A 17,517-nucleotide genomic window follows, 5' to 3' on the forward strand; every position below is an offset into this window, starting at 1 on the left:
CATTTCATAAATGTGTTCGAGCTGGATTATTTAAAACGCTACTCGTGCAGCTTTACAACAGTTGTTAAGCACACACTATGCTCTGTTAAGATTGCGTCTGACACTAAAAGCTGACATAGTCGGACAGGAAACAGCAGCAGAAGCACATTAAATGGATTCCCCTTCAACTCCATTTCTACTTGCTGCCTACTATATTACAGCCACTAAAAATGTATTTCAGAACAAAATGCTTCCCTTTAAAAGGGGATGCACAAGGACAAACACTTCCTCACTGCTTTACTGGATTTCAAAGCCTTCACAACACTTGCGTGTTTTTTGTTTCTGTAACTAGCAGTACACGGAGCAGAATAATCTCCATGCACTACATGATGGCTACCTATCCGATGGTCTCACTCCTAGTGATTTACGTCTTTCACCATACTCTCCGAAGTGAGAATACTTGGGCTTGCCCTATCTCCTTTATTCCAGTAACGCCTTTCTGGAAATCAGACATACAGCTGTGGAACTGTCTCACATAGTTTAAAAGTTTTGAATCAGTGGTAACCATCACCTTTATCATTCTCTCTCTTTCTGTACATCTCTCCCACAAAAAGAGCTTGAAAACTTGAGAGAAAGCTTATGAATATGCATGCCTTTTCACACACTATCTAGAGAAAATTAGGCTGCAGTAACCAAGATTCCAACAGCAAAAACAAGACAATCTTATACGTACCCAAATTAACACATCACACAGTACAGATTTTCACATAAAAAATACACCTGTCCTTTTAAAGAGACATTTGATCTTGAAAGCTCCTATCAGAAGGGAAATGCCATACAATACAACAGCACAAATAATTCAGCAGCTAGAAAATAGGTAACAACAAAGCTATTCCATGTAAGACTCAGTTCAGTGACTAGGGATAGACCGCTTCCTGTCATATAAGAAACCACTAAAGATGCAAAACAAGTAACTGAAATATCAATGTTTAACATCACTGGTAGTAATATCTACCGTAACCAATTTAAATTATAATGATGGGTACAATAATGGCATAAATATGCTCAAGCATGTGTATAACTTTGAATAGTAGGAAATGTGTTTTCTAAACCTCAAAGCATCTCAGAGAGGACTAAAGAGTGAAGTTCAATTTCCTGGCTCAAAACACCTACTGGAGTGACAGAGATAGACTCTATCTCTGTCCAAAGCCCTAAACTGTAAAAATTGAAAGTTACCTAGCCACAGGGCCTTGGGGTAGGGGCTGTACAGTCACTGCTAAAAATGAAGGCCAACAGTACCAGCTACCAGTAGTACACTTAAATATTGGTACTTGCGTATTATCGCAACCACATTCCAATTGTGCCATGACCTATCCTGGCATTCAGTTTGATTTCTTTGAAGTTACAACCACTGTGGCAGAAACATTTTTATTTTTGTTGCCTTATAAAAAGATATGGACAGCAATGTCCAGTTTTGTTAGTATATCTGAAATATTTGTTCCCTTATAGTATGCATTTCGAATACACAGCAGGAATATTATGTCGTGCAAAAAGTTCCCATGTGCTCGTTTTACTTCATTTTTCATGTTTGAATAATGGCCAGTTCACTGGTTCACTGTTTTTGTGTCACTGTGTTTGAGTAATAGAGCACCCCCCCATCCAGTGGCTCCAATCCCAGTTAAGTAAATATTGTGGTAATGAGAAGATATCGACAATCCTACTTAGTACTGTTAAATCAAGTGCAAAAAACAATGACTACTTTGTCAAAAATACAAATAACATGCTGGCGAGAATGCGTGTGAAACCAGAAATAACGGGCTGACAAGAAAGAGTGCTTGCAATAATACGCAAGTACCTAAATATTTTGTGTCTAAGTATGCCTGAGAAACAGGAACAATGTCAAATGCATGTGTGTGAGCATGCACACATGGTGTGTGTACACACACACACACATATGCATTTATCTTAATGACATACCTTGAATACTGTAGAATAACTAACAAAACATATTTGCCCATTGTCCACATCCTACACACGTCACAAATTCACCAACCAATCAAAAACTCTATTATAAAACACTACCTCAGCCTTGGTTAAAGTTAAATCTTACCTAAATCAACTCCCTAGAAAATAAATCCTAAGATCACTGTTACAAAAAATACTTCAGCATAATATAAAATAAAAACTCAACCAGCCAATTATAAAATTGAGATTACAAAAAACAGAGAAAAATCAGATCCTAAATAACAGAGTTGCCTGAAAAAAATATAGCTGAACTATAACTAACAAATTCTAACAGAACCCTTAATATACTACTAAAATAAAACCAAACATACAGAGGAGAAAGCTAAACTGGACAGTTTATCCATAAAATAAGAAAATGACAAAACATTATTCAACAGATAACTCATGCAAGCAATACAATTGCTGTGTCTCATTGAAATTAATGAAAACTGCAAACTACCAAAAAAAAAAAAGAGAAAAAAGATAAATGGAATAGATGTGGGAGATAAATAAGTGATACACTAAACATCTTGTATTTATAAGATTAGGAATCTTGATTAAGTAATTTACAGCACCATCACTTATCATGAAATGTGTTCCCCTTTTCTTGCTGTACAAGATACCTCATTTTTTCTTGCTTCACACTCTAGACCTCTCACATTAAAAAATTCTATATGTATATATATATACATATGTACTTGCACACACAAATACACACACACACAAAATTATACACAATACACATGATTGTGTGTGCTTCAAAAGCACATTTTATATTTACATAAAACATATTACAATTTACATACCACCTAACCAGACAGAGCCCTGGAGCAATTGGGAAATTAGCCTAAAAAACTCAATGCAAACCTCTCAATCTCCAAGCACTGAAAATCATAACACTGGACTTAAAAATTATAGTAGGGGATCAGAAAGAGGAGCATTTTCTTATTTTTCACAAAAGAAAGTATTTATATTTTAAACCTTATACAATTACTTTTGAGGACTCTGCATAGGCTTAAGTTTATGCATTTAATAAGGTATGTACTCAAACAGGTCTCACCTTATGCGGAACATCACAAATTTAGGAGGAGCAAAGCTAAATCTGTGGGCCAAAATCAGAGCTATACATAAATCATAGCTCAATGATTTCCTATGAACCTATGAAATGTATCGCAGTTTAAAGCATTGGAATATTCTCACAGCAGTTAGTTACACGGTAAGCATTAACAGTGATGCACCTTATCCTTTACACAGGAGAGCAGGGACCACAGGCTGCATGTCGCAAAAAATGGACTAAGTGGCTTGAGGACCTGGCCTAGTCCATTATGGACCAATGTTAATGGTGGCCTTGTTCACTGTGGGAGGGGTATATGTGCCTCTTTTGGCAAGGTGCACCCACCATAAACCTCAGCAACCTTAGCTCAGCAAGCTACTTGTCAGATGATGTCAAGTTGCTAAAACTGGGTTATCTGCACTGAGTGAAATCTAAATCTAAAACCAATCAACCTGTCAAAAGTGAACTAAGAATTGTTACACTAACTACAGGTTCACTGATGGCATGCAGCTTGGAAGTAGATGATAGAGGTAAGGAGGAGTCAGGTTATAAGATACGGTGGAAGGGTTGGTCCAGCAAAGTCTCTTAGCCTGGGATCCAGAGTCGATTATTCAGGGGAAGGACAGACTAGAAAAGATGTAGGAAATGTGAGACTTTTAAAGATTCATGGCAATAAGACACCACTGGGAGAGACAGGAAGAAAACAGTAGAGTAGGATGCCCATCCAAGAGCTGGATGGACTGCATGAAAGAAGACCTGCAACATTCAGATTTGGCTGCTGAAGAAGCTAAGAAAGTGGTTCTGAATGAAGAAAGGTGGCAACAGTTAATAAAACACCTCAAGCCCTTGTAAAAATGGGGTTGATAAAGGCAATGAAGGTTTTAATTTGCCAAGTGATGGTATATACAAGGAAGTTTCTTGAAGGCAGCAAACCATGAAATCAGTTCTTCCCTTGAAAGATCATCAGAAAGAAAATCATAGATGCATGGAGTGGGACAAACCATGAAGTCAGTTTCTTCCTCAAAAGATCATCAGAAGGAAAATCATGGATGCATGGATTGGGACAACCTGTGTAGTGTACCCTGTGTAGTGTACCTTGTTAAAGTATCTGTTTATAGACCCAGAAACTTGGCCTGGAAGAGGCCCACAGTATTATACTTTTAAGGACAAATTTATTCCTGCACATGCTACATTGACTGTAAATCTTATATAAAAATCAAAGAGAAATACTGTGCATCTGGTTTGGATCTGCAAAATCAAGAGGGCTATTTTTATTTGGGACAATAAACCTGTGCTTTTTATGCAAGTCCTGCATCCAATGTCTCTTTCCACTTACAATATACATACATGGCCACACAACAAAAATGAAGGTCATCACTTTGTGATCATGCAGAACTCGTTGAAGTGACACCTGATTAAATCAAGTCACTGAGAAGGGAGGGTATCCCTCTTAACTAAAGGTGCAGCGACTTCAGCGTTGTTTATATAAAAAGTGTGTCAGTAAGTAAAGTGAACACGTATGGGGAGATGGGAGGCTTGGCTATTTTATACATATTTAATTTGTTCTATGACTGCACTTTAAAAAATGTTTTTTCACACAAACAGCATTTGCAAACTAATTCTGTGAACAAATTACACAGACCCTACAAAAAATAAACAGCAATAATTGGTGATTTATATCAGATGCTGATTTAAAAAACACTCGGAAGACTCCTCACCCCTTCTCTCTACATAAAAAAGCACTGGAAGTTCCTTTAAAACCGTGCCAAACAGTTTGCATGACATGGCACCATTCACACACCAGTTTAGTAACAGAAATGGCTTTACTCTACATGACTGCCAAGTTGTAAACCGACTAATAGTGCTCTGAAAGTTTGGTACTACTAATGTCCAGTACACTGTCTTGCACACTATTAACCACATAAAATTAACCAGACCACATTACTTACAAAACGTGCTCCTGACCAGAGAGTAATAGTCTAGATGTACGGCAAAGATGAAGTATCTCAAATGCTCAACATATTTTAGGCACCAAAATGTGCTTTCTGGTTACCTTGACAAGTAGGTACCTGTGATAAGCTAAGCTCTACCATGCCTGGTTTAGGAAAAAGTAGTATTCAGTATTTACAGAATGTTGGAGTTGAAGTTCTAATGCGTGTCTTTTTGATAGCTATAAAGGCAAGCAGGGAATAAAGGCAACAAATTCAGAAAGGGCAAAACTACTGAACACATCAAGGACTGCACTAGCCATCAGAAACACACCGAAGCTGCAACCACCACAATCCGAGGGGACTAATTATACAAAGTTGGGAAAATGGAAGGGATTAAACAGCATAAAACAAGAAAATGAGTGGCTAAACCTCCAACATCTGTGTTGGCAGCAGTTCTATTATTTTCTCTTTCAGCATCTGTAACCAAAACCCATTTCTCACTTCAGTCTGTATTCTTTATAAATTTCTATCATGAAAGTTAATGGTCTTTACTCTTCATATTTGTGCTAGTGACTACCAGACTAACAGTGAATGGAAGCACAATAAACACAAGTGAAAAGGGCAAGAATCATCAGACTAGGTCACCTACAATCTAAAATAACTGGTCAGGTGTCAGAAATAAATCAAGCTACCATACATAATATGAGGTTCAGACTGGGACAGTGACACCAGGCCTCCTGTCCTTTACTGGAAAGAAGATAAGTTCACTGAGTAGTCCTACAATAAATAAATAAAAGGACCACTGTGCTTTCCTAGTCATTAGCCTTACTGGTAGCTACAACCAGGCATTTTTTCCTCTAAAGAAGACCAATGTCATGGTTTCTCGGGATGTTCCGGTTTCTTCCGACATTCTAAAGACACATAGCAGATAGACAACCTCTACAGTGTCCATCGGAGTGTCTACACATGTGTGTGATACAGGACAAAGGCTTGGCAATCTACTTCCATTCTCCCCCTTTATCCAGTAAGCTCCATGGACAGCAGTGCCAATTCACAGTATCACCACAGGAGTTGGCTGCTACTTGTAAGCATGGCTGGTGGAATGTGGGAGGCAGTAACACAGAGCTCTACAATGGAGTCTGCCATGTGAACATGCAGCAGACAGCATCAGGTCCAACAGCATTCTAGTGTCAGTCATCCTCTCAGATTGGGCACACCCACCAGCTTTCACTCATCCACTAACAGTGAGACTTGCTGTACTGTTTCTGTGCAAAACTGCAATGTGACTTCTATGTCATTTCACAAATTACAACCAAGCAATGACACAGCAATTGGTGTGTGTATGGGGAGGGAGATAGCAAAATGTAGAGCAAGGGGTTGGGAGTTACCTCACAGGCAAGGTACAGGGTTTGATTTTTACCTTTGAAAGGGACATGGCCTAGACTTAAAATGGCCCACAATGGTAGGTACCCTAGCATTTACCTATGAACCTCCATCCATCCATCCATCCACAACCCCCTTTTCCCCATTTTGCACATGGGGTCGGGTGTCACTTCAACAGTGACAATCATCTACAGCCAAGGTTTACACGGCTGGTGGGAGAGCCTTGCCGCAGTGCTTCATCCATTCCATACACTAGCACACACACAGACACACACACACACACACACACACACACACACACACAGACACACACAGACACACACAGACACACACAGACACACACAGACACACACAGACACACACAGACACACACACACACAGACAATTTATTGCTTAAAATTTATAATGAACACAAACTTGACAACATTACAGCATACAAGATATTACAGATATCACCGGGCTACAGTTGGAGGAGATCAAACCACACTCTGTACCTCACTTTACTGTCATTATCTGTCACAATAACAATGAAGACATCACCTACAGCCAAAAGACAGGATCAGCAGCAGGTTGTTCAGCAAGGCACTATTTTTATTGCCAATGAATATCTCAAGGCTAAAAAAGGTAATTCTGTGACAACATACAAGTTTAAAAGAAGTCATTACTTAAGCCAGACATTTCTGTGACTACATATTTCATTACTCATCACCCCTTTAACCCCAATACTAATATTGTATTATTTTTATTCCTTTGACTCTCCATATTAAAAATATACATTCTGATGTGAAAATGAATGTAGGATATTGCTTAAACTTCTTCTTCATCTTTCAGCTTTTCTATTGCTTAAACTATTCTTCCCAATTTGGAAAAACACTATAATAACGCTAACAAATTTATGCAGTTGCCAACAGTCTTATGTGGCTGTAGAATGCTTTCATTTGACAACTTTAGTTGGAAACATGAGAATCTTTACTTAGAAATTACAATGTCTTCTTAAAAGTTCAGTTTTAGCAGTTACACCTGTTTAACCACAACCCTACTCTTAAACGTGCAATTATCATAATTCTATTGCAGCTGTACTCTCATACATTTTCATTTCTGTATTTGCACAGCCTACACATTATGCAAATAAAGCAAACAAAAAGTACAAATATCACAGGAATGTGCATATTTATAAAAGAAGAGACTGCACAATAAAGGAAAGTCCTAAATAACTTACTATAGCCCCAAAGCTTCAGGTGAACATGATTTCTCTATGTAGTAAATTACAAGAAGACATAAATTACGCACCATAGGTTCATAGGCGAGTACTTGGCTAATGGCCCTGAAGCCAACACAAGCCTAGCCCAAGAATATTCCCAGTCGTTAGTTCCTTGTGCCCCTATCAAGCAAGTGACCCCCCGGGGTGAATTTCCTGTTACCCATCCACTCGTCAAGCTTTTTCTTGAAGATGGCTAGTGAAGTGCTCTGCTTGACATAAATGGGGAGTTTATTCTAGAGTATGGGAAGTGTCTGGGTTAGGAACCTGTCCCTCCAGTAAGTTCTGTTTATTGTGGTGATGAGGTTGAGGTCTTTGGAGCAAGTGGTGTGGAGGGACTGAGCCTTTTTCTGATGAAGCATGTCTAGCAGCAACAAAGGGTCAGACATGGCTTTGTATGCAAAGCAGAGAGTGCCTTTAAGTAGGCAATATGAGATGGAGTACAGCTGGAGTTTTTTAAGTCTGTCTGTATAGGGCATGTGCTTGAGTCCTAAAATCATCTTTGTGAGAAATTTTTGTGGCCTCTCCAGTTGTTGTAGGTGTCTAGTGAGGTACATGCCAAATCGGGCATTGTACTCTATAATGGGTCTAATGAGGGATGAGTAGAGGGGGATTATGACTTCTTTCTTCCTGGATGAGAAGCCTTTTGTAATGAGGTGTGCCACAAAGGACTTCCTGACTACTGTGGCAAAATGGTTGTTGAAGGACAGGTTGCTATCTACCTGTATTCCCAGATCTCTTATCACACTTTAGGAGTTAAGAGGGCTACTGTTGATGTGGTAGTTTGTGGGCACCATGTTTTCCCAAAGGGGATGACGATGCACTTTTTAGCACTGAGCTTAAGACCATGGTTCTGGCACCAGTCGTTGGTGTCTGCGAGGCCTTTTTGCAAGATGTCTACATCAGTTTAAGAATCAATAATAGCTCCCAGTTTGCAGTCATCCACGAATTTGGTTAACCAGAGTCCCTTGGTATTGGCCTGAACTTCAGAGAAGTAGATACCAAACAGGAGAGGACCCATGACAGATCCCTGTGGGACTCTGCTTGTAACTGCCTGGAAGTTGGACTTGGAGTCCGCTACTTTCACCACATGGGTTCTGTCTATGAGCCAGTTGGCAACCCATCTTATGATGTAGGGGTTAATGCCTACGTTAGTGAGTCTATCAATGATCCCTGAGTGAGTATTTATGCACACCTATATAGTATCAGGAGGAAAGATGTTAATAATGCCTTATATTGGCATGTTGAGAAATATGGGGCTGAACATACTTTCAAGTTTGCAATTTTGGAAAATGTTACATTGGACCCTAGAGGAGGTAACATTAAAGCTATTTTGGCCTATAAGGAAGTACGGTGGCAGTTATTTACTGATGCCTCGACTCCTCCGGGGCTGAATGACCACATAACCATCAAACCTTTATTAACTATTAGGTAGTTTCAACAATACAACCTTTGTAGAAAGAAATGGGTTAGTTTGACATAGATTCATTCATATACAGTGTTTATATATCAGTTTTTATTTATTATGTTTTATCCTTTTCATTTTTATTTTTTCAATACACAAAACAATTGTATGTTAGTAGTTAGGTGTTATTATTTAAAGTATCATTCATAGTTCATTTTTACTACAGAAATTTTGATTTAATCGGGAAATGTATGAGTATTACTTAGAAAATATCAGTTTGCATGTACTAATATACAGTAAAGATTGTTTCATTGTTACATTGTTATTCACATAGTCGTATTGTTATTATGTACTTTTAGATGTTTTAAATATTATGAGGAGAACGTTTGGTTGCTAATAGTTATTCTATTTCAGGTGACATCTATCAAATGTGATTTTTTCAGTATAGTTTCTCTTATATGTGTTGTGTCACTTTAAATTTATTTGGCGCCAAACGGAGTATTTAAACTGTTTTTATGAAGTTTGAAAAATGTTCTGATGAAGCTCACGGCTGTGTGAGTGAAAGCGCTTAACCTATTGTTTAATAAATGAAGATTTTTTATCCAAACGTATGGCTTAACAAGTGAAGATTTTTTTCCATATTATTGTTTGGAGAGTCTTCCTACAATTGTCAAACTATCCCAGGAGAGTGGAGTTGTGTGTGTGTGTGTGTGTGTGGATAGTGAGCGTGTTTTGGCATCCGTGGATTTCAGCGTTCTTTTCCTTCAGTTCTGCTTTGAGTGGGGGATGGTGTTGAAGTCCTTGGCTTTATATGGACTGCCTTGCCTTCATCAACCGCTCTGGTGACAGATTCAAAGAAGTCTATCAGGTTGAGCAGACATGATCTGCCCTTTACAAACCCCAACTGCAAGGGGTCCAGGGTTTGAAGGTTCCCTATATCACTGTTTATGGAGGTCCATAATGATGCGTTCTATGGCCTTACAGATCAGGCTCGTTAGGCTGATGGGACAATAGTTTCCAGGGTCAGTAGTCACTCCTCCTTTGTGGAGTGGAATGACTGTGGCGGTGCGCCATTCAGTGGGAACGAAGCCTGAAGTGAGGCTGTCAGGTGTGGTGCAAGTTCTCCTTGTAATTTTCTGTAGAACACAGCCAGGTATATTATCAGGTTACATGGAAGCTGTATTTTTGGCTTTGGATAGTGCAGCTTCTACCTGTGCAGCCGTGATAGTAGGGATTTGGCATTCCTCTGGTATCGGGATGGGCCCTTTAGGGGGTGAAGGGGGGGGGTGAAGTTTGCACTGAACCTGTCGGCCAAAACATTGGCAATATCTGTTGGTTCAGTATAAGTGGTGCCGTTGTGCAATAGCTCACAGCACCTCTGCGTATTGTTATGCAAATCTTGACATAGCTAAAGAATGCCTTGTGGTTGTCTTTAGCATCTGTAGCAGTTTTGCTTTCATAACTAGCTTTACAGGATTTGATGAGAATCTCAGTTTTTTGCCATGACTCACAAGGGAATTTTTCCAGCCTAAGGACTTTACCTTTTTCTGCAACAGTTTTTTCCTTCTGTTGTAGAGTTTGTTAATGGCAGGGGACCACCAGATTGGCTTCCTTTTTTTGGAGGACAGGATCTTGGTTCTGTTTGGTATGGCCTGATCCATGCACTTGTGTAAATGCGCAGCCATACATCCATTCCCCATCTGCATGGATGATGTGAAGTCTGAAATTTCTGCCTTTAGAAGCTCAAAATTGGCTTTGGAGAAGTTCTTCACTGTGGTTTCCTTCACGGGGGGGGGGGGGTGTGAGGGTGGTTTTTTTGGATATCGACTGTGATTAACTAGTGGTCAGATCTCACCAGGGAGGAGTTGATTACTGGTGAAGAGCAGCAATCCCCCATGTTTGTAATGACCACGTCAAGAATGTTCCTACCTCTGGTAGGGGTGAGAATGAGTTGGTCCGGGGCATTGGAATTAATGAATTCCAGAAATCGTTGGGCAAAACAGTTGGAACAGGAGTAATTCTCCCAGCTAATGGAGGGATAGCTAAAGTCTCCCAGTACAAGGGTATTAGGTTGAACCTTAATGCTTTCTAGAGTGTTCAGGAATGAAAAGTGGGAGTCTTGAGACATTGTGGGGGATCTATAGCAGGCTACAACGTGGATTGCAGTTTTATCCAGTGTTAGTTGTACCTGTAGTATTTCGGATGCATTATGCTGGGCAACCAATCTGGAGTTGTGCGTATCCTTTATGAAGATGGATACACCACCACCTTTAGGGCTGCGGTCCACACCTCCTTTATGGCTTCAGTCCAGATTTAGGGGCTGAAAAGATGTGATATGCAGTGCAGCCTGGTAGTGATGGGATGCTCTCTGGAGCCTTGAACCAGGTCTCTGTTACTGCACAGAGGTCGATGTTCTCCAGTTTAATGAGTGACTCGGGTGAGTGCATTTTAAGATTTAGGCTTCTAACGTTGAGTAGCATGACCCTCAGGTTGCGTTTGCTTGCAGTTGTTATGGTGGTAAATTTGTCTTCAGGGCATTGCCTAAAAAAAGGCACTATAGGGGTGGCAAGAGCCTTAGCCAGCATCCCAAGGGGTGACAGATGCAGGCCATCTTTGGCAAAACATAGAGGCCTGTCAATCATGTCATCCCAGGCAGCCAGAATGACACCAAAAAGCCAATTGTTGAAGTCAGTATTTTTTAGTTTGTACAGTAGAACTTAACCAGATTCGTGCTCTCTGGTCCTGAAAAGGGACACTTATATCATTGGGCTTACCCAGTTAAATTAATTAAATAAAGGCATATTACTGGAGTTATGTGTGTCACAAAAATGGAGTATTTTTATTTGTTTTGAGAGGGTCATTGCTTTCAAATACCTTGGATTATGGCAAAGGCAAACACTCTACTATCCCCATCATATTGCTTTAATGTAAGATGAAAATCCAATGACAAATGTCATATCAGTTTTCCTCACACCCAGACCAGGATGTCTACTAGCAAATGTTGCCCTCACTTGACTAAATACGTCCTCTACAAACAGCAACTGTTTCACACAATAAAAATGCTGAACTAAAGGTACAGTCTAATACAAATGGGATGTTCATTACAAATGTATCCAAAACAGAAACTCCTGCATCACTCTCAAGTCAAGTGTCTAACAATTAAAAACGTGCCATCAGGCCTTCAAGCTGACTAATGCAAGCAGCTACTCTATTTTGGTAGAATAAGAAGATACAAAATGGATCTTCATATAAACATAAACCATTAGCTAAAGCGTCTATCTTCATATACAAACCTGAAACAAAATAGGAGACATCACTTCTGCTGTTGAACCTACAACCGTGCCATCAGGCCTTCAAGCTGACTAATGCAAGCAGCTACTCTATTTTGGTAGAATAAGAAGATACAAAATGGATCTTCATATAAACATAAACCATTAGCTAAAGCGTCTATCTTCATATACAAACCTGAAACAAAATAGGAGACATCACTTCTGCTGTTGAACCTACAACCTTCTGCCATCTAACTTTAAGAACCAGCAGTATCTTAAAACACTTTCATTCAGACACTAGTTCTTCACTTGTGTTCTGCATTAGATTTGATATGACTGTTGGCAATACAAGAGTCTGATTCAATAAAAATCATTTTAGTTTGTCTGTATTACTGACTTTGCAATCTACACACTTTACACTCAATCTGCTACTGTTCACCATTACAAAATCTAATATGTGAATGCCTCCCTCTACAAATCAACACTTACACCCTGCATCCACTGAACTACACATATACTATGCATTATAACAGAGCTGTAATTGAAAAAAGGGTCATGTCTGGCCAGTCAACTGTGTCACCTTTTAAACAAATGAAATGGAAAGTATTGCTAGCATACATCTCAACTGTACAGATTTTCACAGACTGTCCAGAATTGTGCCTCATATTTTTCGGTTTGTTTTTCATAAAATTGTGGTTTTCTGGAAAATTTGTGGCAAATCATTAAAGATTAAGATTAGAAAATAATGACAGTTGTGGTTCAGACTTTATACCCTTCAGAAAATTCAGACTTTATACCCTTCAGAAAATTCATGCTAATGTAAAACCGGTTATTCTAATCAACTTCCTAGATTTGTAAGAGCAATGTTTACAAATTTTCTTTATTTTTGGGGCCTTTGTCCCACTTTTACTTATGGCTTTGTCCAGATTTCTTGCTCTAAGAGATTGAGCAGTATGACTACATAATTCAGACCACTGTTAAAGTAGAAAAAAAAAAGTCTCATTTTTGCCAACACGAGTTGCTTTTGAATACACATTTATGCCGTATTAAAGTGGGCTGGAACTGCTACATCAGGTTGTGAAGTGAAATAAACATGGTTTAACAAGAACCACAGTCCTTAAGAGAAAATCATGCATCCAATTTCCAAACTACAAAAAAGCATGAATGATATTTATCAGTCCCCAAATAAAATGCATAGGTCAGCTACTTCAACACAACAGTAGTGCTTGCTCACATATTACTTAAAATGCAATGAGTACAGTGGGATTAAACTCATCACAGACAATAGTCAGTACACTAGTACTAAAGAAAGCACATTAGTGTGGACTCAGGCATGGTGGCCCTGCTCAAAATGTTCTTTTTGTTGCTCTGAAGACGTTTAATACAATCAAAAAAAGGTTCATGGCTCTAAGTGAGGCAATGGCTGGAAGTGGAAATGAGTTGTTTCAATGCTCTAAGATTTTTTTTTATTAAATATCTGTGTTGCTTGACTACACAAGAATACTGAAAGCAACAGAGTTATGCCACTCAGATAGGATTCCGAGTTAAGTACAAGAGTAGCTTGGTTTAGTACAGTTGCTGCACTACTATTATATGTGTTACTTTACATATGTCATTAATACACCTGAATAGCCGTCAGCTTTATTTGTAAAATGCATTTGTTGTTGTTACACTGATGGTGGAAACAACCATCAGGGAATAATAAATCAAACCTCATCTTATATGTTACTGTTGTGACCATACACATATTATAAAGTAAGACTATCCATTCAAGCAAGTCATGCACGATGACAGAGAATATGGATTTCGGCAGAAATCTCTAGATTTCTACAGTTCTGCTGCAGAGATTTAATCATTAAATTCTCAAACTCTGAAAAACGCCACATTCTATGGCAGAGGCTAAAGTACTTCAAACTCCATTATTATCACCATGTAACTAATACCTCTGTGTTTACTGCAAGCCAGAGGCACTTTTACTTTCAGCTACAGCATTATAACCTATCCACTGCAGTTTTGTCAGCAAGCCACTGCAGCTATATAAACATTTAGTACAGAAAACAGTTTACCGTGGTAATTTGCACATCACAGTACACACAACCTACAATGTTACATAATGAATTACATACCAACTATGAATCACAACTTTGCTACACACAGCTAGTACCCACATGTACTTAAGTCCTGTCTGGCAGTAGGACCTAAAGAATGCAGGGCAAGTAAACATGCAACGTTTTGCCTCAGTACCAGCATGCCTCTAGTCACAAACAAAATAAAACTAATCTTATGGAATGTATCACAGTACTGCAGCACATCTGCAATGCAAAGAAACCTATCAACTACACTTATTACAGATGGCAAGCCTTGCAAATATTAGTTATTACTTAGATACAAGCCCAATTCAGTTTACTAAAATAGTTTATAACAAGGCAAAGATCTTCAACAGTAGTTGAAAGGTTCCTTTCAAGTTTTACAACATATTAGTAGGACACAAAGGGTTATTATGGCTATTACTCCCAATATGCTTCATCTTGGAACCCTAAGTTTGTGATTTCCTCAGTGTCCAAGTGGATACTTGTGTAACTTCAGATAAAAGTCATTTAACTAGACAAAAGCTCCAGAGTTTCAATGAGAATATGCATTTAATGGATATTGCCAGCTATCAAAGTAAAGAGAAGCATATCTCCTAGGGAGGTGAAATTAAGTATGTCTGTAGCACATGTAATATATAATTCTTTGATATTAGTAGGAAAAGTATCTAATCAGGACACCAATATCAGCTGCTGCCTAAATACTGAGAACAAATGTCTACTGCTCTGATGCAAAACCTTCAATTGATATGAGTGCCAGTTTCTGATCAACAGGATTTCTCTCAAGACTAAACAGCAACCCAGTGCAATGCAAGAATTAGTGTGACCATGCATTTATGCATTTTAACACCGTTATTGCAATCTGAGACATGAATAATAATGTCAAGGAAAAGTAATATAAACCATATGATGGTCTACAGCTAAATTAATTTAGTTTAATGAAATGCATGAATTCAGGATAATAAGTACAATTTTTTGTGATTGTTGGATCTATGATCACCTAATTAAAATATGGAGGCTTGTGAATCAAATGCACATTTCTGAGCTACCAAAATTTACATAGCTTTCTTTACAGGCAGAGGTGTCTTTCAATTCAGTCTGACAGTTCCTAATACTGAATTTTCAGTATTAAATATCAAACTACATAATAGGATAATAGGTGTGAAAGGGCAGCATCACTTCTTTGCATCTTTAAAAGGACATAGGAGTAAAAAGACACCCAGCAACAACTTAAAACTCCGATTATGAGCATCAGAATACACAACACTGCTCACTGCAAAAGCAAATAAAGATGATGTCATTTTTATGACTGACAAGTACTTGTAATAACTATGCAGATCCTACTACTATAGTAATCTTTCCCAGGAAACAAGGGTAGGCCACTGAACAATGGTATTACATTGTAAGGCATACTACCAACTATGATTACTTCATTTAAAAGCCACCAAATCATACATTTACAGAAAACCGTCTGACAGTGCAGTTCCCAATCGTATCTCCAAAATGTGGAACAAATGAGTGCAAAAGGGACACTGATAAAAATATAGAGTCAGAATAGGAATGTCACAACATCCTAGGGTATGCTACTTCAAACTTATAAAAAGCCATGTTGATCAACTAATAAAAGCCACTATTAATTCCACAGCATTCTTTTAAAAAATCCTGACAATGAATGGGTGAAAAACTCGTTCAACATGGACAGGGACTTCCTGAATCTGCTCTTCACAGTGAAGCAGAGTTCAGAGGCATAGAGCATAGTGGAGCTGCTCCATCAAGGACTGCAATGTTTAGTAACTTCCACATATAAAAACACACAGAATGGAGCTTCTTCTTCTTACCTAATTAATCATCCAGTTCAATACCACAGCATCACTAGACAGTAAATAGAATGACAGTGTAATGGATTTGTACACTACAACCTTTTCAGAACACTCTAATCTAAATCTGCAGCATTGTGTTAAATCGGATTACATAATAGCTTGGTCAACTTTGTCCACGTTAATTATCGCAGGTGCTACTTAAATGACCTATGGTGAACATTTCAACAAAATAAACAGACGTAAACAATAAGGTTACTTATTCAGTTTAAGTAGCTTCCAAGGCACATGTCATTTGCTGTTGAATCAGCACAACAGTAAAACGCAGCTCAACAGTCCGGAGAAGATAACCCTGCCTGAAATATGAAACCTAAAGCTACTGAGTAAGATGTGTTGCTATGAAACCCACCACTGTAGTCAAAATATGTAGTAGCTCCGTCAGCTTTCTGGATCTGGAGGACTATAGCACTGTGCGCTTACATAGATGAGTCGCTAAGGTACCAAACAGCTTTTTCACAACCTTTACTTACCTTCAACCCTGGAACGCATTTCGGCTACGGTTTTCCTAACCGCCGGCATCTCGCGGCGTGCCTGAGTGGAAGAAGCCACCTGTCACTGCAACGTCGCGCTAAGCTTCGTCTCACGCTTGCTGATCGTCGGACCTCTCACCTCTCTCAACCACCACCGTCAACCAGTCATACGATCCCAGCAGGTTGTTGGCTTATGGGCTTTTCTTAAATTTCCTTAGTAGACAAGCATCCACGTCCATTGTCGGAATTGAGAAGACAGGCCAAAAGACTAGAAGTCTTACGGTCCGACATAGGAATAGGGAACAACATTAGTTAATGCAAAGCCTTGTAACCCCACCAGTTAGAAGAGCTGTGCTTCTATCGATGCCTGGCTCTGTGACATATTTTCGCCTACTAGGGGCGTACCATTGTAACGCGGGGGAGGGGACGCAATGCGGAATGAAAACAAGCAATACTTGCTTTAGCTTGGTGGTCAAAAGCTACAAAAATGACAAGTGTATTACGACAAATATCATAGAAGCAACATAATGTATACATTTATGAATGGCTACTGTACTGCACAGATCAGCTAAAGTGACAGCTTGTCTGCACTGCAAACATTAGAACTGGAGACAATGAAAGACATTTATTTGCGGTAACTGCTTTGCCAGTATTTTACAATTCTTTCTCATCTCAGTAGCACTTTTGTCAGCCGTATGTAAATGTGTGCTTAAGGATCTACATTTTACTTAATGTTACCCAGTTATTTGTTGTACAATAAGCATGGAAGAATGGCGATGAGTAAGGGTGTAATGATTTGG

The 17,517-nt window shown here is 38.9% G+C and overlaps 1 protein-coding gene across 3 annotated transcripts in view; it reads right to left on the reverse strand.

The window, feature by feature from the left end:
- ATP8A1 (ATPase phospholipid transporting 8A1) overlaps positions 1–17,115 on the reverse strand; it is a 3,191,789-nt gene extending 3,174,674 nt beyond the window's left edge. For 2 of the 3 annotated variants that reach the window (XM_044061518.1, XM_044061517.1), the window contains exon 1: positions 16,718–17,114. In XM_044061518.1, the coding sequence (XP_043917453.1) occupies positions 16,718–16,766 (49 nt within the window). In that variant the 5' untranslated portion in view covers positions 16,767–17,114. Of the gene's footprint in view, positions 1–16,717 lie in introns of all 3 variants that reach the window. The other variant, XM_044061519.1, reaches the window with a different exon arrangement.
- Positions 17,116–17,517: the final 402 nt, after the last annotated feature.

This window comes from Protopterus annectens, chromosome 2.part0 (genome assembly GCF_019279795.1).
Source record: "Protopterus annectens isolate FY-2018-M chromosome 2.part0, PAN1.0, whole genome shotgun sequence".
Taxonomy (NCBI): Eukaryota; Metazoa; Chordata; order Ceratodontiformes; family Protopteridae; genus Protopterus; species Protopterus annectens.